Raw genomic sequence first — 25,981 nt, 5'->3', positions numbered from 1 at the left:
ATATATATATATTATATTAGGTGTGGGAAAAAGTAAATTGAAAAGATACACGCGAATAAAAAAAGACATTGCTTTAACATTTATTTATGTGATATTCGTACACAAACAATCACTTACTTCTACTTGAATTCTTATATCTACAGTTTAAAACAGTACTGTGTGTTTACCGCTATTCAGCTAAACTAGAATAAATACATTGTAGCATATCCTCTGGGAATATTATGGAACTATGTCGGTTGCTGAGAAAATGCGACAGTTTCTGTCTATATATCTCTTTAGATTATCATAGACTTTTTTCAAAAATATCTAATAAATAACAAAGATAAATGACTATTAGATTAAAGAAATTTGATACACTTTGAAATTTTCGTTCGCGAAAGATTTCCTAATTTTGAATATTGCTCAAAGTAGATTAACTACTCTTAGGGCCGATTATTCCATCTTTTGATAAATTTTACCTGTGAGGTAAATCTGGTAATCCGCGTATGTGATTGGGTAATCTTGCTATTTACTCAATAGGTAAAATTTAATAAAAGGTGGAACGGCCCTTAATCTATTTTTGAAAATCTCTCCAAATAGTTCCATAATAGCTTCTCTAATGTCTTCAAATAAAAAAATATGTTCACACGCACACACCATTCTTAGGCCCAGTTGTTCCACCTTTTGATAAATTTTACCTGTTGGGTAAGTAGCAAGATTACCCAATTATTAATGCGCGGTTGCCAGATTTATCTAATAGATAAAATTTACCAAAAAGTGGAACAATCGGCCCTTAATAACTTAGCCTTGATTGCGACAAACGAATCATCATTAATATATTAAATACTTTTAAATCGTATCAAGTTTTTTCCAAAATTAATTTATAGAGTTTCAAACTGCTCTAACCTTGGACGAATTGTGTAGAATTTAATATATTTCGATATAATAGAATTTAATATAATAAATTTATTTTTTTGGATATGACAAATTTTCTACAGAGTGCGAACCATTTAGTGCTACAAATGCTTCGACATATTTGATTGATTAATCGAAAGAAAGAATTTTACAAACTGACCAAAAAATGCTTCAAGGTATCATCAAATGTAGCGTCAAATGGATTATAGTCTATAGTTAAAATAAGATAAACATTATTATTTATATTTTTTCACAAATTCTGTTAATTATTAAGGATACGTACTACTTAACGTTCGCAATGCTCGCGAGCATCAATTTCATTCTTGTTGTCATCAAAGATTAAATGGAACATACTCTAAAATCATCTTTATCAGAAAACGTTACTTTGCGTTTGTACAGTAAATATCCATTATCAAGAAAAATATAAAATATTTTTCTTGATGATACGCAACTGTAAAACAGTTCTTGTGTTTATGATATCAAAAAACAATTTTAAGTACCGAATTTCGAATGTATATCATTTGTTGGCAGTCTAAAGATTATTTCTACTGATACGTATATTGGAAATAAATTCACTGAGTAGCAAATTGTTATTTCTGTAAAAAAAAAAAAAAAACACTGAATTTTTATACAACAGTAAATACTTTTTCTACATTATTGTGAAAAATATTAACAATTTTTAGTTTTATCAGAGTTCAAATTAGTCTGATTATCATGAAAAAAACAGATACTCGCACTTTTCATGCTATGTCTTTTTCCTGCATCGGTTTCTTGCAAAGAGAAGCAGTCTCCTCTTCGTCCTCCACTTTGCGCTTTTTCCTTACCAGATGCGATATATCGCTGGCAGGTTTCGACTTACTACTACTACTACTACTACCACTTCCAGAAGCCTCATTCGCTTCACCATCACTAGAACATCCATTCAATCTCTCTTCCTTAATCTCTTTGAGCACATTAGCTTCTTTCTTCAAATCATTGATGTCTGCGATTTTTTCTTGAATCTCTGGAAGAAGTTCCTGCAGCTCCTTGATCTCTCCTTCAACGGTGTAGAATGGATCATCAGATTGGGGTGGATCATCTTGCAAAGTCTTCAAATGCACAATCTTTGCTTCCAACAGCGCAGATGCTTGGTTGAATTGTTCAATGCTGATGTCAAAATTGTTCGCCATCGCGTGCGCTAATCCGAGCTGATAATGGATCTCGGCGATCGCACGATGGTCGCGTGGAGTCATTTTTTCTAGAAGATTCAAACAGGCCTTAAAATCGATCAGCGCACTTTCATGGTTGCTACCCTCCATTGCAACCTCGCCCAGAAGACGGTAAGCCTCAGCTAAAAACTTCCAGCCCGGAGGTCCGCGTTTTACTAGCACTAATTTCGCTAGTTCTAAAACTTCCCATGCAATCTAGAAACAGAAATTAGACATTAGAATCAACTGATTCAATATTTATCAATAGATTACGTTTTAATTAAGAATTACACTTGGATAACTCAATTCGACAACAAGCAAAAGTATTCGATACAACGTAATTGAATCTTCTAACACGTAATTAGATAAATCTAGATAACACTTAATCTAGATAAATCACCTGTAGATTGTTGATTTCGTCTTCGTCATTTTCCTTTTCAACATCCTCTTCTTCTGCCTCTTCATCCTCGTCTTCTTTTTTTCTGTTCATTCCACTACCAGAAGCTTCGCCATTATGCAAGTCAAAATCTCGACTACAGCCAGGAATTTCTTCTCTTTGCTTGTTTTGTTCTTCAATCTTATTGTCCACCATTTTATTAGACTCTTCCTTCTTTTCATCCTTTTCGAGTCCTTCAGATTCTTCAATTTTCATATCTTTTAAATCTTTTGGCTCTTCATCCTTTTTTTCCTCATCCTTTGTCTCTTGCTTATTATCCTCTTTGCCGTTTGATGTGCAAGAGCTACTTTCCGTATGATTGCCTTCGGTTACAGCTCCCTCCTCATTTTCCTCCTCCTCATCTTCACCTTGCTCATCCTGACTGACTTCCTCGGATCCGGGTACACCACCGCCTAACACTCCCGCTTCTTCACGTGCCAAACCCAAAAGAGCTCGTCCGTAAAGTAGATAGAGTTCACCCATCTCATCGCCGGTCTCTCCATGCTCCTGAGCAAGAAGCTCGCACGCACGAGCTAAGACGGCTACTGCGAGATGATAATCGCGTACCAGGAGGTGACGTTTACCCTGAGAGATTGCTGTCGCGGCATCCTTGATCGGCACTTCCTCCGACACATCGGCCATCTAAAAAACAAGAACAAGAGAATATTTATATAGTATCATATAACTTGTATATATTTTGAAAACGTCAATAAAAGCAAACAATCTTAACAATGTAAACTATATCGGTAAAATCAATCAAGTAAAATCAGTCAACTGATGGTAGAGAACGTTTCGCTTGGAATAGGAAATATAAGTAATCAGAAAATCTCTATTGAGCTATGATCTTTTCACAACATTAGAAAGCAAAAACTAAATTTAACGAATTTTCGTATCACTTGCATCAACGTTACTTAGACTTTAAGCAAGGCTTAAAACTCTCTCTGTCTCTCTTTCGTTTTAAAACGAGAATTTTAAGTTTTGCTTAAAGTCAAAGTTGATGCAATATTGCTTAATATTGTGTCTGCTTCAAATAAGATGTATGTGCAGTATTAGGTTCACATCAGATGACGCAAAAATATTTCTAGATTAGATAAGTTGAATGAATGAGAGAGAGAGAGAGAGAGAGAGAGAGAGAGAGAATATTAACGAACGTGTATATATAGGTGCAAATAAGCATCTTTTCTCTCGAAAAAGATAAACATTAATTGTGATGAATTGAAATTAAAATTCATTTTATCTACAAATTTAATTATTTCGATCTTAATCTACAATGATTTATAACGAAATTTTATGATGGTATTCATAATCCGTTCTTATTTTAAAGTCCATCTTAAGTACGTTTTAAGATACTAATATGGCTCTCTTCTGCTTTGTTCATGACTGTATTTAAGACAGTATCAAACATGAAATCCGACTGTGAATACCGTCCTTAATTTCCAATGTTTGGCACGACGCGAACTTTATTCGCACATGCAATTGTTTCAGAAGATGCAGAAGGGGTGAGTGGGTGTTACGGTGGACATCCGCAGCATCCGCGGGTGGGAAAGGAGAGAAATCGGGTGGCTGTCCATGTGGGTCGATTCGTCGTAGCGTTTCAATGTAGAAGGGTGGAGGGCGTCCGCATCGCAAGGATGCCGGGGAGAGAAAGCGAGAAAGAGCAGGTTCCAAGGGCGTACGTCGGCCAGTAACGAGTCGGGGGACGCGAGCGTCGCGTTGCAGGCGTCGCCCTGGGCACCGCCATCCAAGAACAGATGGAACCGAGCCGCGTGCCCCGGGGACCCGCTTCGCGCCTCGTCTTTCTCTTCGTCACTCTCGTGCTGACTGTTGCAGGTAAAGAGATGAGAAGACCGGCACCGCGTCCCGGAAGAGACTGACGTCTCGACTCGTGAGAAGTGTAAAGATCAACAAAGTCTCTCTATTGATAAATATATTTTTTTTGAAGAAGCTAGTGCGAAAAATCTCAAAAAGTTGAGAACAAAATTACTCTAAACTGTTCAACTTCGATTTGATTTCCAAGAAACTTTTCAACCTTTCTGCCTTCTTCTGTTTAGAGAGAAAACTTTTTTTATTATGGACCGGGATTTAATAGAAAAATAAATAATTCAATATTATATCTTCCTTTATCATTTCTCAGCAACGGGGCTCCTATGCAGTGCAATAATGTCGGATCACTGGGAAGAAATCAACTGGGACAGGGAAGATCTAATTCATGCGAACGTCAATCTCACGTGGTATCTGAACGATCAAGTGGCAAAGCTCGAGTCTTCCGTTAATCATCAAAATAAACATCGTGCCGCCAAAAGTTCAACCTTCTTAGTTCCTATGCACGGCGGCATTTGGATTATGTGTGTTTCATTGTCAGGTATAAACTGTTGTGATTTTTGTAATGTTAAATTTATTAGATCTAAAATTGCACATATATCTTTTGTACATGCTTGTAGTATTTAAATATAATATATTATATTTTCACGACTATGAATGCAGATTCTAATGTTTTCAGCTTATTCCATGGCGTATTAATTATCATTACGGATGTTTTTATCATTACGGTTATGGCAATTTCAATCGTGATATTAAAACTAATAAATGCTTAATATTGATACTAATAAAAAACTAATAATGTTATTGTTAAATACATCGATGATAATAATGAGAAGATTGATGGAAAGAAATGCAAATTAAAAGAAATTTTCTTTACAAAGATAATTAAAATTATTTGCAATCATTTACGGATGCAACATTAAGTCATATCATTCTTTCTAATATCCAGATCTTATTATGATATGGATACAATCAACGTGTCGTATTTTCTCGCTTATGCCAATAGAAACATTATCGGCATTCGAATAACATTTGAATCTAATAAGTACGATAGTTTTGCTCAATCCACAAAAGCAAAGATCACGGTCACGCGATCATAAGAATACTGTGCTTAAATTGTGCGATTCAACGGTTCGATATCTCCGACCAGAGTCAAGGTGGTATCTAAATATAGTCACGTGCAATATAGACAAGGTAATATCTACAAAATTTTAGCGTAAGATATTTATTGCATTTCCACGAAACACGATAAGTATCATGTCTTCGTCAATTTTTCTTTAAAAACATTATTCTTCATTAAAGTATAAAGTAAAAAATTCACTTCAAATAGATTAAGAAGTCGGTAAATAAAATACAGTAGAATTGGAAAATACTCAATATCTGGAAGCACGATTGATAGGAAAGTGCCCATTTAATGAAACGTTAAAGTATTTACGATGCCTAATGCAACTACACATGTTCATGTACTTTTCGTTTAATCGAACGGATGCAACCTTGAAGAGTACTTGAAGAATTTGGTCGTAATTGTTTCATTTAGTTATTTTTGTCGGAATTACATTCATAGGATCTGAACACGCTAAGCACTGCCTAGTACTGCCTGCATCACCTTTGACATTTATATTCAGCCAAGGTGTTAAAGTTTTCTATATATATATATATATCTTCAAATCAAAGAATATATCAAAAGTATGATAATGCACATGGTATTTATGATTTGGCAATTTAATTTCTCTCAATCGAAAGATGACGTTTAGAAACGAAAGAGCCAAAAAACTTTAACAAACTTTCTCAATAGCATTTAAATTAAAGAATTTAAATTCTGTTTTCTGGCGATGATTTTGAACGATTTCGAAAGTAACATAGTATAGTTTTTCTATATAATTTTATTTATTTAAATGGAAAGAAAAGAAAGATTAAATTATTAACGAATCATGCTTGTTGTTCTAGAGGAAGAGATACAGCTGTTAAATCAGGTGGATTTCCCGCAAAAAAAATGCGTCAATTATTTAACACCAAGCGAGGCGCACGTAGAAGCGCGCGGAGCTTGGCAAAATCGTAAGTAAATTGTAAATAACATTTAATTAAAAAGCGCAACAAATTTTATTCTATAATAAACTATTTTATTCCTCAATAAAATATCTATATTTCCTATGAATATTTATCATGAATTTATCATTTTAATCATCTGCTCCAGGAATGCAAAATCTGAGTATCTCGTGCTCTCTGGTATGTCTAATCATCTTAGGATGCGCTGCACTTATAGGATTTTTTGGACTATGTAGGCATCAGATATCGGCCGTACTGGTGACAGGAGTGATGTATCTCCTTGCAGGTAAAAATTATCTACTAATAACTTGACAAACTAGTCTACAGAGATCATAATTTCAAATATGATGTTGGAATAAAGGAAAATATATCTATGAACTTAATTGCTATATATATTATATAGCGCAGCCATTAAAATAAACAATAGTGATTAAACAATAGTGATTAAGTTGGGAATCACTCTATTTCATTCTAGCAACATTCGCGCTGTTCACGCTCACAATTATTCACTTCAAGAGGGTTCAAGATCGTGGGACCAAATCAATAGAAGATGGCGTTATCGGTATGCCTGTTCTTCGCAGCATTCTCAAGGCCAGGAGAGTCACTACCGCGTGGAGTATGGACCTAGGATGGGGTGGAGTCACTCTCTGTGCTCTTGCATCGGTAGCCTGGATTCTTCTCAGTAAAATCATGCGTTTCAGTCCGATCGCTGCCATGATAGCGTAGCAGTGGGACGCCTTCGAGGTCTAAGGTCATTTCTGAGAGTTTTGATGTTTTATGATTTCGATGTTATGCGTTTCTTTCAGGTGATTTCTTGATATTTTTCTCGAGTATCAAGTTGGTGCAAGAGATTTATTTTACACAATCGAGTTGTGCTGTAATCTTCTACGAGACACGACAAAGCTTTGCTTTTCAAAACTGCACGATTTCGTCTTCAATTTTACTTACAACAAATATAATAAACTGCATCAACTTAATAATCTCGAGTGTTTATCTCCTGTTAAAATATAGAGTATGAAATTCAAGAGTATGAAATTCCAAGATTTGGAATAATCATATAGGAATTGAAATCTTCTGAAACCTTGAAAAGAATTGCAAACTGCAATGGAGAATTATAAGACAATATTTCTTGAGAAAGAACTCAGAAATGACCCTCTCGAAGGCGATCGTATCATGTGCCTATTTTATAATTGACATCATTTGCATAAATATTCGCTTTCTCTTGAAAAAACTTGAATTTGTTAAGATAAAAAATTTTAAAGCGCACCTGATTAATCAACGCTTGGTAGAATCAGTGAATGCATTTGAAAAATTTATATTCTTCGATTTATTTACTACAAGTAAATAAGCTCGCTAAGAAAATACAGCCTGAGACACAACTGAAAAGCAAAGACAATAGAAACAAGCAATAATAGAATTCAATCAATCAAAATTTTATGTATTCTTATACATCAATTCCTGATAACTTTGATAAATTAAAATCTGTTATTCACTGTTTCTATTACCTGTTTCTATTACCTTTTTAATTATGTCTCAAGCTTAAAAGACAAACAAGCCTATATGTACTCATGATATAAAAAAACAAAATGTCATGATATAAGAAGACAAATGATCTTTCTCATTTTTTTCGACTGATATTCTTGCCGATACAAGTAACCCTGGCGAAGATAAAAATCGAAACATAAACTGAATGTAAAGGAAGAATAAAGCCGGAAACAATGAAAAGCACAGGCAATAGGAAATAAGAGAGATTTCAACATCAGAAAGCGTTTATTCTTGTATACATAGTTTCTGATAGGTTGAAAGTTGTTATCTTCTGTTCCTATTGTCTGTGCTTTTCATTGTGTTTTCGGCTTAACAGAAGTGTAATGAAACTTCTACGAAGAGTAAATTGCCGAAGATAAAAGCGGATTTTTTTCTTTAAGTAAACATTTCTCGCTGTTTCTTATGTTTTCTAGAAGTGGACGTTTCTGATACTCTTTCTTTATATTTGACTTCTGCTTGGTTTTTATTTTTACCGGGGAAATGACTCAGGAATTAGTCTCAAAAATGCAAAGAAATATAGTAGATACTACTTATTATGAATGTTATAGACTAAAATTAGATTAATTTTTTAATTTGATTCAGTTTTTATTAATATACTTATATAAATGTTGCTATATAAGCGTAATGCATAAATATTTGCTAATCAATTTGTATATTGCAAACTTCTGAAAAAAAAAAAACGTAAAAAATTTTAACTTTAATTATATTTTTCATAATTAATTTCTCTTTTTCATACAGCCTTCCTATTTAATATCAATTTTTTGCCATTCTGCGCAGTCATGCCTCTTTTTTATACAACAAAAACAATAGTATAAAAGTTGTTTATATCAGAGTATAATTCTCTAATATATAGTTGCCTATAATGTAATCTAAACGCCTTATTATTAGAACAATAAATACGTCCGTAGTGCGAAATAAAATTATTAGTGGTATACAGGAGCGAGGTAAATAAAGTGCAACATATTAATTTCTCTTAGAAAAAAATGATATAAATGCTGAATGTCCCCCTCGAGAATTATGTATTTGTTAATTCACATATTTTGTCGATTTTCAATATTCTGAGAAATTAATCTGCATGCCTTAAATAATACCTCAACCTGAATACAACTATTTTTTACTAAAAGGAGCTTGTTTCTGCTACAAGCTTGTTCTAGCGATTATATAGTTATTATATTATATAATAATTACGCATAGTATACATACAATACATGCTACATGAAAGGATCGCAAACTGCATTTCGTCCATTAAAAATTAAGAATCCTTATTACTCAATGCTTTTGTGGATATGTCACATTTTTCTAATAGACATTCTCAATTGTATTTTTTTACGCGATCTTTGTTGTTTGTTGAACAGCAATAAAAATACTGCAAGACAACATTGTATGTAACATTGTATATTAAAAATGATTATTTATATTTTATCTTTGTTATTTTTAGGATTTTTTTTTTAGCTCGTAATTTTCCATTATTACTGATACAACTATGTAAAAAAATCTCGATTTCATTGTAACGAAAAAATATTTTATGATTATTTAATTTCTATTAATAATTGAATAATTTATTAAAACTTAAACATTAATTTTTAATTAAAATATTATTGGATATTATATAAATAAATATAAGAAGTATATATAATAAATATCAAAATTTTTAAAAAATCGAAAAAATACTTGAGTAACAATATGCTACTAGTTTTCTATGTTTCATCAATCTTGATACAGAAAATTATTATTTTAGCAAAATAGAAAATATTTATAGCTTCAAAATTCGACAAAAAATTCGTTGTGAAAAAAATTTATAAAATTATAATAAATTTATTTAAATAGTTTATTGTCTTGTTAATTCGCGCGTTTACTCTGTCGATATAACAGCTCCCTTAACCTTAAAAAATGTTCTTCACGACGGTTTACTTCACTATTGTAAGAACATTTTCTCATCATTTTCTTTAAACATAAAAAAACCTTCTACTATATGATTATCAAAGAACACGTTTAACATTTAATATTATATTATCTCTCTCAAAATCATTTTGCTTTCCTTCTCTCTCCCAACTACTCTTCATATTAAGTGCAGAAAGTGTAACAAGGTTATACTAGTAAGGTACTTAATAGTTCCTATTTACCACATTGATACATCCAAACATAGTATATGGTTATAAATAACGTTATTATAAACAAAAACAGAGTGTTCTCTTCTTCTCCCTCATAAATTACTTCTACAACTTATGAACTTTGAGAGATATTTAAATTGTTGAGAAGAAAAATGAGCAAGAATTTGATGTTTGTCCGATCACATTGATACGACAGGCATATTTTTTCAGCGAAATGTTAATCACGTTGTGAGCACGTACATACCTTGATCAATTTCTCAAAATGGTGCTCTGCGAGTCGAAGTCTTTGAGTTCACAAGATGCAAGAAACTTTTGATAATACGATGTGAATTTCCGTTATTACACGCGCAAACTGCGTAACCGGTACGCGGGCAAACTTTACAAGAACTCGGACTATGGTCATCGAGAACAAATCTTGCAGAGATAGTCGAGCTAATGGCAGCTAATGGGCGCATTCATAGTGCATAGAGGCTATGGTCAAAATCTCGTTACAAATGCTTTGAAGCATTTGATGAACCAATTAGAAGAAAGAATTTTACTAAATTCTAATCAATTAAAAATTTAATCAATTAAAAAACGCTTCAAAGCGTTGGCAGTATCGCGTTGACTGTAATCAGAAGATCGATTCTGTATCTTGAAACAAGATGAAAATTACAAAAGTGAGCGAATTTACTAGAATACTAATAATTTCATTGGTCAACATCTAGTAAATTTTATCTAGTTAAATTTGCTTTGTAATTTTCATCTTGTTTGAAAATACAGAATCGGCCACCAGAGTCCTAGATTTAAGCTGGAAACACAATAAAAAGCATAGGCAATAGGAACAGAGAATAAGAAATTTTAATTTATCAGAAACCATGAATAATAGAATGGACGATTTCTGATAGGTTAAATATCTTTTATTCTCTGTTTCTATTGCTTGTGCTTTTCATTATGTTTCAGCTTAAAAGAAGGGCGACTGGTGTAAAGTATTCTGATTGGTCATGCAATTACGTAACTTAAGTCAACGACACGATGCTTGTTTTATTAACCAATCTAGGACTACGTTCCAAAACTTCCTTTCCGAGGAAAATTTAAAAAAAAAAGTTTTGGAACATAATCTAGATTGCTAAGGGACTACATACAATAAAAAAACAAGGAACAGAGAACAGAGAATAAGAATTTCAACCTATCAGAAATGTACTATATTGTGGAAATTTCTGATAGGTTGAAATTCTTATTCTCTGTTCTCTGTTCCCTGTTCCTTTTATTGTGCAGAACTCCTAACTGAACTCCTAACTTTACAATCTTGCATTACAGCCAATACGGTGGCAAAATTCTAATCCAACTAATAATCTAGCAGGCAAACAAGCCAGCAACGACACTAACAACTGTTAATAGACGTTATTAGAACAGTTACAGAATCGCGCCCCTGAATCCCTATTTTTGAAGAAAAATATCGCATACGAAAAATCAGAAACTGTGTATTCCACAATGTATAATTTCTGATAGATTGAAATTCTTATTCTTTGTTTCCTGTTCCTTTTATTGTGAGGAGCCCCTAAATGAATGACATCTGCGGCAGTAACTGCATAAATGCACCCAAATTGTGCCCGCTTTTGCCAAACTCTGATTATAGGATCTCTAGTAATACAAAAAGTTGAAATTGTAGACTACCGCAGTTCTGATTGACTGCCGCTTTTTCGCTTCCTGCTTTTTCCTGCGTTAAAGTGTGAACGCGCCGAATGGCTCTGACACACTGATTGGTGAAAAACGGATGATAGAGATAATTTTACTTCCACAATCGGCTTTTCACCAATCAGTGCTTTGTGTGTATGAGCGCTGTTGTGTGTATGAGATTCGGATTAATCCTTCGATACTTGTTTTCAGGTTTCCACTCTACATGTTTCTTTGATCCTTTCTATCCGTGATCAGACGAGTCGTGCAAACGCAGTCTGGTTAAGTTTACGTCTCATGCGTGAAAAATAATAGGAAGGACACACGAGATGGTAAGAAAATCGATTTTCCAAGTGCAAATGTACATCGCGGTTTTTTCTTCTGTCGATTTGGCGTGATCGCCCGTTTAATTTCCTCGAGAATGATCACGCTCGTCTGTACCGTTTCCGGCACATCATACGTGATACCTTCCTTATGAATGTCTTCCCTTCGAATTTATTCATTGTTCTCCGATAACAGCTGAGACAGAATTTTTTTCATTCGCGACAATAACTGCAAAAATATAAGGATCCAAAGTTTGTCAGCACGTGACTACATTCCTTAGTACCATGTGCATGTGAGACACGATGTCCGGTCCGCCATTGTGGTAGCTGTTGCATATGTGAAGCACGAACATATAGTCTCTATGGACTCTTGAATAATGATCAGGAAATCGATTATGTATCTTGAAAGGAGGTAAAAATTATAAAAGTGAGCAAATTCACTACATTTAAAAAAATATTTATGGATTTGGCACCATGGTTTGTACTTAGAATGCTTTTACAACGATGTGTTAGCTAGTGCGCTATACATTATTCATATAGAGTTTCAGAGATAAAAGCATTCTAAATACAGGCTACAGATTTTAAATCCACATTATCATATGGTCTTAATAATTATATTTACACGGGTCTTAATTGGGTTTAATAACATCCATAGTTATGAAACTGACAATCACAGTCGTTCCATTCTTTTAAGAAACGGCTATGATTGGCCAATTTTAAACTACGGATGTATTAAATGTGATTAAGTGTGAGATAAAATCACAAAAGTGAATGAATTTATTAGAATATTTGTAACTTTTTTTTTATTGGTCAATACTTGCATTCTAAATATTGATGTAGATTTAGCACAGTTTAATCCATATAATTCTTACTGTGTGTTAGTGTTAATATTGAGTTAGAGGAAAAGTTTTACGATATTTTGTTAACTCAAAATTATATATACAATATCTTCATTAAAAATGATCAATATTTAAATTTAAAAAAGAGTTTTAAAGCTTGAAATCTCTACTTTTGAATGGTTACTATATTTTTTGAATTTATGTGAGTAATTTTTATATATAGAAAACTATGAACTGAAAAAAAGAGAAATTTTTTCTCACTTTATGGATTTGTCATTCGCCAAAAAAATTTGCGAAAATTTTCGACTATCTATATCGTGAAAGTTTGGAGTTTTCCTTACAAAATTGTTTTTTTTAAATGTTTCTACAATTTTTTGTTGAGTTATTCATGAGTTAAGTAAAAAGAAGCATTTTGACTTTGATTGCTCATAACTCCATTAAAAATCATCATATTGCAATTGCAAAAAAACAGATTCTTAAACCTGAAACATTGTTTTATCAAGTATTGTAATTGTCAATTTAAAAAAAAATAGAATATATGTACATTTGAGCTAAAAATGTGATATTATTATCCTTTTTTTCTATTGAATAATGGTTATTTATTGGTTATTTAAGGATAATAATATCTCATCTTTAACATTCAAATTTTTATATATTTTACATTTAAAAAATTAACATGATATTATTCAATAGAGCATATAATCCTTACCTTACATAATAAGATCGGGTCACTAGTGACCGAACGATTCTTGTTCATGTAAGTTTCTTTGAGTCTTGATAAATTATATTACATTTTATTATTTTCCAAAATGAAGTTCCAATATTATTCTAAAAAGTTGTTGCAAAATTGAAAGCATGTTGATTTAGAGATTTTTTGAACATTCTGAATAAGTGAAAAAAAGAACATATATTTTGTATATAATTTTGAGCTAACAAAATTTCACAGAACTTTTTCTCCAACCCAATATTAACATCAATAGTTAAATTTAATAGACCCTTCTGTTAAATCTGATTTTTTTAATTTAGTAAACTCTTCTGTTAAATCTGATTTTTTAGAGTGTACATATTGACTAATGATATTACAAATATTCTAATAAATTTTCTCATTTTCATATTTTTACACATTTCAAGATATATCACTAGTAGTAAAAATTATGTTATGAATGAGCGTAATTTTAATGGAAAAAATCCTAATGCTGCAGACAAAAACAATTTTTTTTAATCTTTAATTGTAGCAATATGTCATATATTTTTTGTAGCCATGTGCTGTATAGTATTACAGACATTTATGAAATCTGAATTTTTGAGAATGTTTTTCAGCGATATTTTTAAATAAACTCAAATTGAAGGGAAAGTATTAATATGATTCATTATTCTTATAAATAACAACATTATTATATATTCATCTGGGGCGCCGAATGGTTTGCCGCTCAGTGCAATTGATTTGTGATCTGTGGATCCGAGTTCGATCCCATTTGCGCTTCATATACGCAATTTTTCGTGTTCATCATTCAAATAATAATCTTCTCGAATGTTAACAAACTCTAAGGAGTAAGAATGCAAACTACCAAATGCAAAAATGTAAGCGATTTTCTGCTTCCCAAAGAGATTCTAATACTAAATTGATACGCATGATACTTTGACCCTTCAAAAAATTTGAAAATAGGAAAATAAGAAAAAATAATATATTTATCTGAATTGTTATAACATTTTTTTTTTTTAGTCGTTATCAACGGCGCGACCACTTATTACGGTCTACTCTGACAAGAATGAGGCATCAGGTGATACAATTTCCCTGCCATCTGTCTTCAAGGCACCAATTCGTCCTGATATCGTTAATGTTATCCATCAGTTGATTTCTACAAACAAAAGACAACCGTACTGTGTTTCTAAAGAAGCCGGTAAATATCGATGACTGTATTCAGTAGAAAAAGCAGCTTTGTAACTCTTGCAAAATTCTTTTATATAATCAGACATTTAGATCCAGCAAAGATTCAAAGACAAATAGCAATCATGTTAAAGAATCACAACAATCTACAATTGTTTTTTCTGCTAAGCCATTATTATCTTCATTTTATTAATTTCATTATTATTACGATGATGATTACAATATTTGAATAATAAATAAGTATAAAAAGATAATAGTTTTTATTTTTTGCAGGTCATCAAACCTCTGCTGAGTCATGGGGTACTGGACGTGCTGTGGCCCGTATACCTCGTGTACGTGGCGGTGGTACCCATCGTTCTGGTCAGGGTGCTTTTGGTAATATGTGCCGAGGCGGACGTATGTTTGCACCTACTAAGCCATGGCGTCGTTGGCATCATCATGTCAACGTCAATCAGAAGCGTTATGCTCTCGTTTCTGCCATTGCCGCCTCTGGTGTTCCTGCACTTGTCCAATCTAAAGGTATATGTCTTTTATGTAGATAATATTTTTTTATTAAAGAAAATGAAATATTTATGAAATTTTATTAATTTTTTTTTTAGAGAAATATTTTAGTATTGCAATTTTTATATCGAATATAGAAATATTTTTCTGTTCTCTTTAATAATTTGAACGAATTACAAAAAGTTATTGTATCACGTTCTAATATATTTAAAAATAATTTAAGTATTTCTGAATAAAATAAAAAACAGGCTGTGATATACTTTATATTTTTATACTTATATGTAGGACACTTGATCCAGGAGGTTCCGGAATTCCCGCTCGTTGTTTCTGATAAGATTCAAGAATACACGAAAACTAAGCAAGCTGTCATCTTTTTGAGACGCATTAAGGCTTGGAATGATATCCAAAAGGTTTTAATTTCTTTTAATCTTTAAGATTCTTCTGCGTTGCCTTCTATTCATGTGCACCAATAAATGTCCGCATCTTTGCTAAACAAAATTAAGCTTAGATGCTCCTAATAGGTGCTAGAGAAATATGGTATTCAGGCGTTCTTTACTAGTTGATTTGCGCTCACTAGCAAGGGGTATGAATTACCAAACAATTTTCTTTGTACAATACTTTTTATAAGTATTCGAGTTTATTAAAAAAAAGGTTTAGTGTGCTTGCATAGAATGCTAGAAATCTAGCCGAGGTAATATTTTTTTGCAATAGATAAATTTATTTATAGATTTCCAACATATCAAGATCTCTTTGATACCTATTGAGCAATTAAATTTAATTTGTGATATTACTAGGTCTGCTGCATTTTAAAAATCCAAAAAGATTTTCGCACAATTCAAATAACAAAATAAAATATATAAATAAAATAATTCAAACTACAAAATATATAATATATATGTATACAGATATATATAGTATATACAAATTCACGAGAAGATCTCGTTTGCCTACATCCCGATTGCACATATCACTTTACATCAGCTGGTGTCTAGTAATTTTTCACCTGCTTTGCCAATGCGAATATTTTATTTTTAAATTGGCCAATTAGCGACATATGTATGCAACATGCAATATATGCAATGCACACAAATTTCTTCTCTAAATTCACATAGAATTATTTAAATGATTAAAAATCTTAAAACAGTTTCTCTTTAAAACAATTTCAATCGGCCTTCACTCCCTATTGGTTAGGGAATTATTAGGGGATTATTTTTATTTTTTAAAAGATTAAGAAACCTATTCTCTTAACATGTAACGTTTACAGTTAAGAGTTAAGCCCGATTTAAGATACAGAACGCAAGTTACAGGTCGCAAGCCAATTTCAAAGTGTCACTTTTAAAATTGATATGTCGGACTGACGCAACAAGTTCGCGACCTGCAACTCGCATTCTGTATCTTGTATGTAGATCGAGCTTACAGAAAAGTCCCTAAAATTCTTACCAAAAAGAGGCAATTAATCAAATCTATGTGATTTATATAAGTTCTTTCTAAATCTTCAACCAAATTATTAAATTATATTTCATTTATTTTTTATTAGGTGTATAAATCTCAACGTTTTCGTGCTGGTAAAGGTAAAATGCGTAATCGCCGACGCATTCAGCGACGTGGACCTCTAATTGTATATGGCCAAGATCAGGTAATTTTTTTTAAAGTTTTCTCTTTGTATTGTCTGGTAATTTAATCTGTAAACAGAATTCGAATTAAAATAAATTTTATTCACATTTATATGCAAACTTAATTATTAAACCTAGGAATTATAAAAAATTGCTATATAAATAACATTATAATTTCTAGGGTATTCGTAAAGCATTCCGCAATATCCCAGGTGTTTCTCTGATGAACATCAATAAGATGAATCTGTTGAAGTTGGCACCTGGCGGTCACGTCGGACGCTTTGTAATCTGGACGAAGTCTGCTTTTGAGCAGTTGGATGCTCTTTATGGAACCTGGCGTAAAGAATCACAGCTTAAGAAAGGATATAACTTACCATTTCCTAAAATGGCCAACACGGATCTATCTAGACTTCTAAAGTCTGAGGAAATTCGCAAAGTCTTGAGAGCTCCTAGGTAATTATAGGAGAAGAAAAAAAGATCTTTTATATATATATCGGCAATTAAATGCATAAATATACTTTTTTTTCATTTGATAGCGCATTAAAGTGCTATTTCGAGAAGCCCATTCTATCATTCATGATAAATAATATGACTGATATGTTTTATTTAATGCAATTATAGGAAGAAGGTGGTGCGTAGAGTAAAGAAATTGAATCCGTTGACCAATACACGGGCTATGCTGCGTCTCAACCCGTATGCTGCAGTTCTGAAACGTGCTGCCATTCTGACTGCGCAAAAACGTCAGCGTGAAAAGGATTTGCTTCTCGCTGAAAAACGAGGCGTATGTACTATACTAACTGTATGATTTTTATTTTATTATATACATTTTAGATGTAATAGTATGGAAGGAGAATTGCAAAAAACAGTTTGTATTCAAAATTTTGACTTATCGATTAATTTATGGATATTACAGATAAAATTATCAAAGAAACCATCAACGATGAAGACCATCGCACTTTTGAAAAGAAGAAAAGAGCAACTGGCTAAATACAAGGCAACCGTGAAAAAGACCTCAAAAGCTAAAGTTGACAAAGATACTACGAAAACCGCTGCTCCTACCAAGCAGCCAATTAAAAAGTAAACAACAAGCGTTGGTAACATCAACACTGTTGTAATTCATAATTTTATCACAGTCTTTAAATAAAAGGCGAAAAATTATAAATAATTGTCTTCATAAACATCTTAATCTTTTCTAATTGATTCTACAGGAAATTTATGTTTAACAATAAGTCCATTTATTAAAAGACACATTTAATATACATCTAATCTAAAATACCTAATCTACATCTAGAACAATATTAAAAATTTAATTGATTTAAATTTATTTGAAGTAGATTCTATTTTGTGTCAATTTTCTATTTTTTATTTAATTTAGAATTTTTTAAATTAAATAAGTAGAAAAGCGCTAAATATGATCGATTAGATATTGATATCTAATAATATTTCTATATAACTTTTTTGGAATACATTTTCTAGATCTTCAAACAGTTCAATTATAACATTTTATTTTGCATTATATGAGTTATAATTTATTTGAGATTTCCGGTGATAATTTGACGCTGGTATTTTTGGAAATATATTTTTGAAGGTTACATTTATTTTAGCAAAATCAAATATTTTTTCCGATGTACATTCTTAAGAACGATTACATATGATATGATAGATATTAAATTTCGCTTTGTCGGATGAATTCTAATGAAGGGCACAAAAATTAATCGATGTGCACAACTGAGCGCGATTAGTGGAATAAGGCCATTATTTCATTTGTGTATTTTTGTCGTACGACAAGTTTTTCAAGCCAGTTGATTATGATTATAGTAGAGTTCCTATAATTCATAGAATAAAAAGGAGATCAAATTTGAGCAGCCGATCTCGAAAAAATGGACTCGAAACAGTGTCGGAAAAGCGTTGTATAGAATTGCGGATGTAGTATCTGTGAATTAATATAAGTAACTGTTTCATGTATAGTACAAAAATGCGCGAACGCGAAATCGGATATCAACCATGGTGGAATTGTGCTGTTTCCGGCCAGCACCCGGCAATGGCGTACTTCCACTCTTATGTCATGACTCTTATTAAAAACTATAGAAGAACAAATTCAAATGCTCCTGTCAGAGAAAACTGTCAACTTAGAATATTCAACTTAGAATATTTTGATAAATATTTTTCCTTCCATTTTCCTGTAATTCTGTAAATTTGTATATTTTCATGCGTAGTATACATTCTGAGAAGGAAAGTTGTCTTAGATTTCAAGGCCAATTTTTATTCTTTTTAATTTCAAAATTTTTTGATGTCGGTTAAAAACGATAATTTAATGATAATTTATGATTGCATAAATGTATGTATTTTTCAATTAATATTGATGCATTTACTATTTAATCAAATAAAATTAAATTTTATATAAATTGGAATTTCTGTGTTAAAAATAAAACGTGCGTATTCCATATGCGTTATCATACGATATATACTTTCAACTTTTCTCGCAACGGCAAAAAATAAAATCGCGATTTTCCATGAGTTTTCTGATAGTGTTTCGAGCCCATTTTTATCACATAAGGTTTAAACACGATAGGCATAGGGAACAGGGAATAACGAGCTGTCCAATCACTGGCCTAGTTTCCACCGTTTAAACTGGATTAAAATGTAAAAACCAATCAACTACAGTCGAGTATTGTCCTGTTACAATCGAATGACAGGGGAATGCACGACTGTAGTTGGTTGGTCTTACATTCTGATCTGGATTAAATCCTCGGTGAAAAGAGGCTAGAGTTTTGAGATATAATATCGAACTTACACATCAGAGCTCTGATTGCTTGTTATTCCTTGTTATCTGTGCCTATTTAAGCCTGTTCTATTATAACACTGCTAATTCTCCATTTTTCCATTTAGGCTACGTTCTAAAATTTCCTCTTCGAGGAAGATTTTACTTTATATGCTATAGTATACGTTACCTGTACTATATATTTCGAGTAAAATTTTCCTCAGAGAAGAAGTTTTGAAATGTAGCCCTAAAAGTATTGCTTATACGCAGTGAATTTGCAATGGAAAACCGTAACGTATAGAAAAGATACTAACAGATCACATGACCCAATTTTCTGTGATTGGTTCTTAAGATGGTTCAATGCTTAGCTAGCTCCATGTATACAATCCCTTTGGACGATATTCATAATCAATTTTTATTTCAAACAGTCTTGAATAATGTCTTAAGACGCTAATGCAGCCCTCTGATTGGTGACTTCTTAAAACTGTACTTAAGATGGTCTTGAATATATAATTTGATTATGAATACTAGCCTTTAATTCTTAAACTCATTAAAAAAAAGTGTTACAACCTTATTGCTTCTGACTGTCGTGTGACCTGTAACCACGTGACCACAATACTTCTAACTTTTCCCGCAAGACGCGATAGCACTAAAATCACATTATCTCGATTTTCCATAGATTTTCTGAAATCGTGTTTCAAACCTACTTTTACTTCGAGTTTGATCTCCTTATTATTCCGTGACTTGCATTAACTTGCATAATCCATTTTATGTCTTAGTCCTTTACTAGTTTTGTTCAAACCACGTGGCGTTTCACTTCTATACGAAAAAAGAAGAAGTATTTCTTCGCGAATCGTCCACTCTTTGTGCACTGGTAAAATTAACAGTATAAAATAATTATTTTTATTAGAGATATAGCTGATATTTTCAGATAGTCATGTGCTCACGTTAACTCCACTTTCAGGTTAGGCTTTCTAGCATCATTCTGCGTGTTGAAAATATTAAATAAAAACATGAGATATTTTGCATTTTTTCATTCGGATATGTTTTACCATCAAATATTTTATAAGCATGCATTTTCTAATTTTTTTATTTAATACTTTGGTAATTATTTAGAATATGTACTGCACCTCTGATTTAGATGAAATTAGGCTCATTTGACGCGTTTTTGTTTGAAATGAAAGAAGAAAGAATCCGTAAGAAAAAACGTTAGATCAGCTCCGCGAATCGAGATATTAAGCATTAAACTTATTGAGATTAGAAAATTTATCAGAAGCAAAATAATAAAGACATAAGTGGGGAACAGATTTGCATAACGTATAACACAAAGCATAAGAAATTCAATCAATCAGAGTTCTTTTATTTCATGGAAAGGAAGGAAACGAAGGACTTTAATTGGTACATTTTCTTATGCATTATATGTATGCGTTATGCAAAAGTCTGTGCTCCCTGTTTTAGAGCCATTCCACACAAATTTGCATAACCGCATAAACATATGCATAAAAAAAATTATTCAATCGTATTTTACGTTTGTCTTTATAACAAAAATGTGATAATTTTCTTTTCCCTTAGAGCATGGACTGCTCGATCGTATCTAAGTAATATGACAAAAATGAGAGAGAGGAACCGTAAAAGACGGCCACTCTCCTTCTCATTCTCTCTCGTTATATCATTGAGTAGAAAGAGACACAGACTTCTTCCACTTCCCTCTCTCCCATTTTTGTCGACCATACTACTTAGGCTACATTCCAAAACTTCGTCTCCAAGAAAAATTTTATTTGAAATATATAGTACACGTAACGTATACTATAGCATATAGAATAAAATTTTCCTAGGAGAGGAAGTTTTGGAACGTAACCTTAGATATGATGGAGCAGTCCATAGACTTAAACACAATAGACACAGGCAATAGGGAATAACGAGCCGTTCAATCAGGGAGTCGATTCTGTATCTTCAAACAAGGTGAAAATTACAAAAATGAGCAAATTTACTAGGTGTTGACCAATGAAATTATCAGTATTCTAGTAAATTCACTTTTGTAATTTTCACCTTGTTTCAAGATACAGAATCAATTCCCAAAACTCTGATGTATAAGTGCGATATTTTATCCTAAAGCTGTGATTCGCGGGACCAAGCCATGATTCTAAAGGCCATTCTACATTAGTCATATCGTAGACGTTGCAAGACACAAGCTTGTTGCTTCAGCTTGTTGCTTCAGCTTGTTGCTTCAATCCGATGCTTCAATTTTAAAGTCGATGATATTTACGCTTCCGACGCTATGATACGACTACCAATGTAGAATGGCCTCAAGATTTTTTCTTAGAAGTCTCGCATAAAAATGGTGCAATCATAATAGAAGGAATAAGAAATAACGATACTAACTTATCAGAAACCGTGTATTCCGGTGTATTCTATATCTGATAGGTTGAAATCTTTATTCTTCATTCTTAATTTCTTATTCCTTCTATTGTGGCTGTATCTTATAAGGAGTAAGAAATAGAACAGAGAATAAGAATTTCAATCTAGAAACTGCGCATTCCACGATACATGATTTCTGATAAGTTAAAATTCTTATTCTCTGTTCTCTGTTCCTTGTTCCATTTATTGTGCGGAGCCCCTTAAGCCGGAATCAGACTTCGCATTGAAGATTGAGATTGAAGATTGAAAGATTGAAGTTTGATCAATCAGAACAAAAGGAGCCAAAACTTCTTTGTACTCATTGGTGAAATTTCTGATTCTGGCCTTACAGATTCTTCATTTCGAGCAAAAAACGCATCGAATAAGCCTAATTTCATCAAAATCGACAGTGCAGTCCGTATTCTAAATAATTACCAACAATAATATTATATCAATATAATTTTTTGTTTTTTCTCGATATAAATGAAATATAACACTTATTATATGTAACAGTTACATTATTGAGTAGAAAATTATAATATTGTATTAATTAATGTTATTGAATCATTAACAAATTCTGTTTAACTTTTTATAAAATTAAAAAAAATATTTTATTGTTCTATGGATGCATGTTTATAGCGATAACAATGGATTCTCGCAAAAAGTGGCAATTCACATCAGAACAGTTAGAAAGATTAAGGTTGAAAAGAGAGAAATGGCATCGTGATCAAGAGCGTTTGATAGAATATGAAAAACTAAGATCAAGAAAGATTAATGAGTATGAAGAAAAAAGGAAACAAGCTGAATTAATGAAAAACTCTGACAAGCAAGAGTCTTTACAGCAAAGCAAGAGCGATAATCCACAACGAAGAAAAACTAGTTCTCCTAACTATGAGCATTCTAAAGAGTAATAACAGAATAGATATAGAAATTTTGAATTAAATATTAATAATTAAGCTATATGAAATATATTTGAATAGTTTGCAAAAAAATAACAATTTTGTAATTTGCAAATAATAATAAATAGTATCAGAAATATAATATAAAATGTAGTATTATCTCTTACTCTACTATTATGGGTCATCTATTGTAATAACTGAGCGATTCTTTATTTTTTTCCAACTTACAAGTGTTTCGGTAATTATAATTTATATTACATTTTATTTTTCAAAACGAAGTTTAAACATTTATTATTTATTCTAGAAAGTTGAATGTATGTTTGTGAATTTTTAGAGATTTTTTGAACCATTTTAAGTAGGTAAAAACGAATGGATTTTAATGATCCACAATGGTAGGGATGAGGCCAAATTGAGCATGGTTTTGTAAGGATTAAATGTAATTGCACCCGATTTGAATATAACTTTAATGTTCTTCTTAAACTTATTTCATTTTGACTTTTAATGTAAAAAGAATGTCTTAAAATTGATATATTATTTTTTAAATAACCTTAGATGGAAAACATCAGTGATATTTAATGGTCCAGAAAGTATAACTGATATGAAAAAACTTAAAATAACTATTAAAGCAGACAATCTTTCAACAAATTATCAAACTACATCAAATAATATCGAATGTGATATTATAAATCCAAATGATATAATTCTTCCGCGAAGACAAGGTAAAACATGTCAGCTTTGTGATATTTATAATTATTTAATATTTTTATCATGGAAAAATTAGTTATTAATGATATATTATTAATATTAAATGTGATATGTTATTATATGATCAAATTAAATATTTTCATAATAATGAAGAATTGCAATTTCAACATGATGAAGAATTCTAATTTTGTCAATGAAGACTTTCGTATAATTTATGCAATAAATTTAAAAAAATGATTAATTATAGATGAAGGTGCATGTCCAATATTCAAACGTATTGAAATAGAAAAATCTGAAGAAATACGGAAAATCACTTTCTCACAAGATGAGCAATTAGGTATTTATATACTTATTTAAAAAAATTATTTTGCATCAATTTAGTATAATTATATGATTTCATTTTTATGTACAAACATATATATTCTTTAAAACAATTTTTCTTTATATCTGTAAAATGAAATAAAATTACATATCTGGATTATAAAATACAAATTAAATATAACAACTGAGAAGACATTGAAAAAATATGTTTGGGCTACTTTGGTTTTAGAAAAGGAATTGTCAACAAGTAGGAAGAATGCTTCTACAAGCAGAAGTCTTAATGATGATATAATCCACCATTATTGGTATGTATTGATTATTAAATTTGTAATATACAGATATGTATGTATACTATATTATTTTGTGTGTGTGTGTGTGTGTGTGTGTGTGTGTGTGTGTGTGTGTGTGTGTATTGAGTATTGCTTATACATATATACATACATATGTATATAGAAATTTTTAAATATTTTAATACATTTGACTCTGAAGTTTAATTTACAAAAATTGTTTTCTCAGTTTACATTTAAATTTACAATTTTATGAAATTATCGGCTATATATCGATGATTTCTTCAAATTGTTCGACCGACTAATTTCGCAATCATATATGAATATATAGAATGTCCCACAATTCTTAATTAATATTTCTGGCAGTGAAAAAGGATGAAATTTTAATTTTGCGTCTTATGTAGATTTAAACTAAAAGTTCCTTTCCCAATTTTGGGTTAGACCATTATTTACCGAGTTATTAACGATTAAAGTTGATCGATCAGATTAGATTTAGTCAATATAAAAAATTATAATAAAATTGTAATCGGGAGAATGTACAATAAGAGCGAGGAGTTCTTTGATATGATGTGCTCCTTCGTATTCCGGCTGGGCGCAATCTAGATCAACCTTAATCATTAATAACTTGATAAATAATGATTTGAGCCAAAATTAGGAAAACATTTAGATTAAAATTTTATCTTCTTTCACTTCCAGAAATATTAATTAAGAGTTATGAGGCACGAGATATATTGTATACGATATATATTGAGTATTGCTTCCTATATAGCATAAAATTTGCAGCAACATTGTTGCAATGTTTACAATGTTGCTTCAATATTGTTAGATTGATTTGTGCTGTATGGGTACATATATAAACATATAAGATTATGGATATATAATATTTATTACATATACATATTAGGTGTGGAAAAAAATTCGTGGCATTTTTCCGATTAGATGGTATTTAAAAACGCTACGAACTTTTTCCCACACTTAATATATGCACATGTATGTTAATGAACATACGTGTACACATATACTAAATTATTAAATTTATGTGGATATATATTGAGTATTGCTTATATGCACTTGTACGTGCATTTTACATAAATGAGGTGAAAAAAAAAGAAATGACGAAATTAAAAAAAAATATATAAAATCATTTTTTAACTTTTAATAGAATGTTTTTCAATTAAATATCTATTGCTTTTGAAGGCAGATATGATATTAACTTATTTTATAGCATAATTTTTAAAATATTTTTATAAAATTTTTAAATCAATCAATATTTCCTTTATATAAAATTATATATGATTTTATTAAATAATTAAATTACATTTTTATATGAAAAATAAATAATTTTATATGAAATCTTAATATAAAATTATCAAAAAAATTAATCAGTTCACAAGATATTTTATTCTAATGGATTATGCTAATCTGTCTATCTCAACAATATTTATATCTCAACAGTATTATTCATATTTCTCTATATTTCTTGTTTTTCTTTATTCTTTCGAGGCGTTAAGCATATAGATAGTAGGTATGTTTCTTTAACAACTTTGTGATTTTCTTATTTTCTGATATTTCTTATAATTTGTAAAGACTAATTAAAAGTGACTGAATGATTTAAAATTGAATCGGGAATATTGATTTTTATTTCGTAATTTACAAAAATCATCAGTTTACAAAAACTGATTTGAAGAAACATTTTATTTTAAAATATTAATATACTAAAGAACATTCTAAGATATATGTTTTTCCATTCA

General features: G+C 31.1%; 4 protein-coding genes across 4 annotated transcripts in view; 3 read left to right on the top strand and 1 right to left on the bottom strand.

Moving 5' to 3' along the window:
* Positions 1-1,603: 1,603 nt before the first annotated feature.
* On the bottom strand, positions 1,604-10,432 carry LOC108684512 (nuclear autoantigenic sperm protein). The gene is made up of 3 exons (XM_018188864.1): positions 10,285-10,432; positions 2,482-3,159; positions 1,604-2,297 (listed from the first exon to the last, which is right to left on the bottom strand). Exons 2-3 carry the CDS (start codon positions 3,157-3,159, stop codon positions 1,635-1,637), a joined length of 1,341 nt encoding a protein of 446 aa, XP_018044353.1. The 5' UTR covers positions 10,285-10,432; the 3' UTR covers positions 1,604-1,634.
* On the top strand, positions 4,213-7,110 carry LOC108684515. The gene is made up of 5 exons (XM_018188869.1): positions 4,213-4,347; positions 4,652-4,879; positions 6,286-6,393; positions 6,533-6,670; positions 6,860-7,110. Exons 1-5 carry the CDS (start codon positions 4,269-4,271, stop codon positions 7,108-7,110), a joined length of 804 nt encoding a protein of 267 aa, XP_018044358.1. The 5' UTR covers positions 4,213-4,268.
* A 1,492-nt stretch (positions 10,433-11,924) lies between the features above and the next one.
* Positions 11,925-18,025, top strand: LOC108684463 (60S ribosomal protein L4). Its single transcript, XM_018188787.1, has 8 exons — positions 11,925-12,028; positions 14,582-14,759; positions 15,020-15,265; positions 15,533-15,657; positions 16,785-16,883; positions 17,042-17,313; positions 17,482-17,641; positions 17,774-18,025. Exons 1-8 carry the CDS (start codon positions 12,026-12,028, stop codon positions 17,939-17,941), a joined length of 1,251 nt encoding a protein of 416 aa, XP_018044276.1. The 5' UTR covers positions 11,925-12,025; the 3' UTR covers positions 17,942-18,025.
* An 810-nt stretch (positions 18,026-18,835) lies between these two features.
* LOC108684448 (uncharacterized protein DDB_G0283697-like) overlaps positions 18,836-25,981 on the top strand; it is a 10,593-nt gene continuing 3,447 nt past the window's right edge. Inside the window, exons 1-6 of the mRNA XM_018188768.1 lie at positions 18,836-18,906; positions 20,401-20,495; positions 22,658-22,925; positions 23,470-23,636; positions 23,870-23,959; positions 24,173-24,248. Of these exons, the coding sequence (XP_018044257.1) occupies positions 18,836-18,906; positions 20,401-20,495; positions 22,658-22,925; positions 23,470-23,636; positions 23,870-23,959; positions 24,173-24,248 (767 nt within the window). The remainder of the gene's footprint in view (positions 18,907-20,400; positions 20,496-22,657; positions 22,926-23,469; positions 23,637-23,869; positions 23,960-24,172; positions 24,249-25,981) is intronic.

Source organism: Atta colombica, unplaced genomic scaffold (assembly GCF_001594045.1).
Source record: "Atta colombica isolate Treedump-2 unplaced genomic scaffold, Acol1.0 scaffold135, whole genome shotgun sequence".
Taxonomy (NCBI): domain Eukaryota; kingdom Metazoa; phylum Arthropoda; class Insecta; order Hymenoptera; family Formicidae; genus Atta; species Atta colombica.
The sequence above is the reverse complement of the archived record's forward strand: the minus strand, read 5'-3'. Positions and strand labels throughout refer to the sequence as shown.

What these genes read in the sequence shown, in the direction of transcription:
- LOC108684512 (XM_018188864.1), bottom strand. Translation starts at nt 3,159, where the DNA reads ATGGCCGATGTGTCGGAGGAAGTGCCGATCAAGGATGCCGCGACAGCA. An exon ending in ACGAAATCAACAATCTACAG is followed by an intron (nt 2,298 to 2,481) that starts GTGATTTATCTA and finishes TTCTGTTTCTAG; the next exon opens with ATTGCATGGGAAGTTTTAGA.
- LOC108684515 (XM_018188869.1), top strand. Translation starts at nt 4,269, where the DNA reads ATGGAACCGAGCCGCGTGCCCCGGGGACCCGCTTCGCGCCTCGTCTTT. An exon ending in GCGCGGAGCTTGGCAAAATC is followed by an intron (nt 6,394 to 6,532) that starts GTAAGTAAATTG and finishes CATCTGCTCCAG; the next exon opens with GAATGCAAAATCTGAGTATC. An exon ending in AGTGATGTATCTCCTTGCAG is followed by an intron (nt 6,671 to 6,859) that starts GTAAAAATTATC and finishes ATTTCATTCTAG; the next exon opens with CAACATTCGCGCTGTTCACG.
- LOC108684463 (XM_018188787.1), top strand. An exon ending in CTGTGTTTCTAAAGAAGCCG is followed by an intron (nt 14,760 to 15,019) that starts GTAAATATCGAT and finishes TATTTTTTGCAG; the next exon opens with GTCATCAAACCTCTGCTGAG. An exon ending in AAAGTCTTGAGAGCTCCTAG is followed by an intron (nt 17,314 to 17,481) that starts GTAATTATAGGA and finishes ATGCAATTATAG; the next exon opens with GAAGAAGGTGGTGCGTAGAG.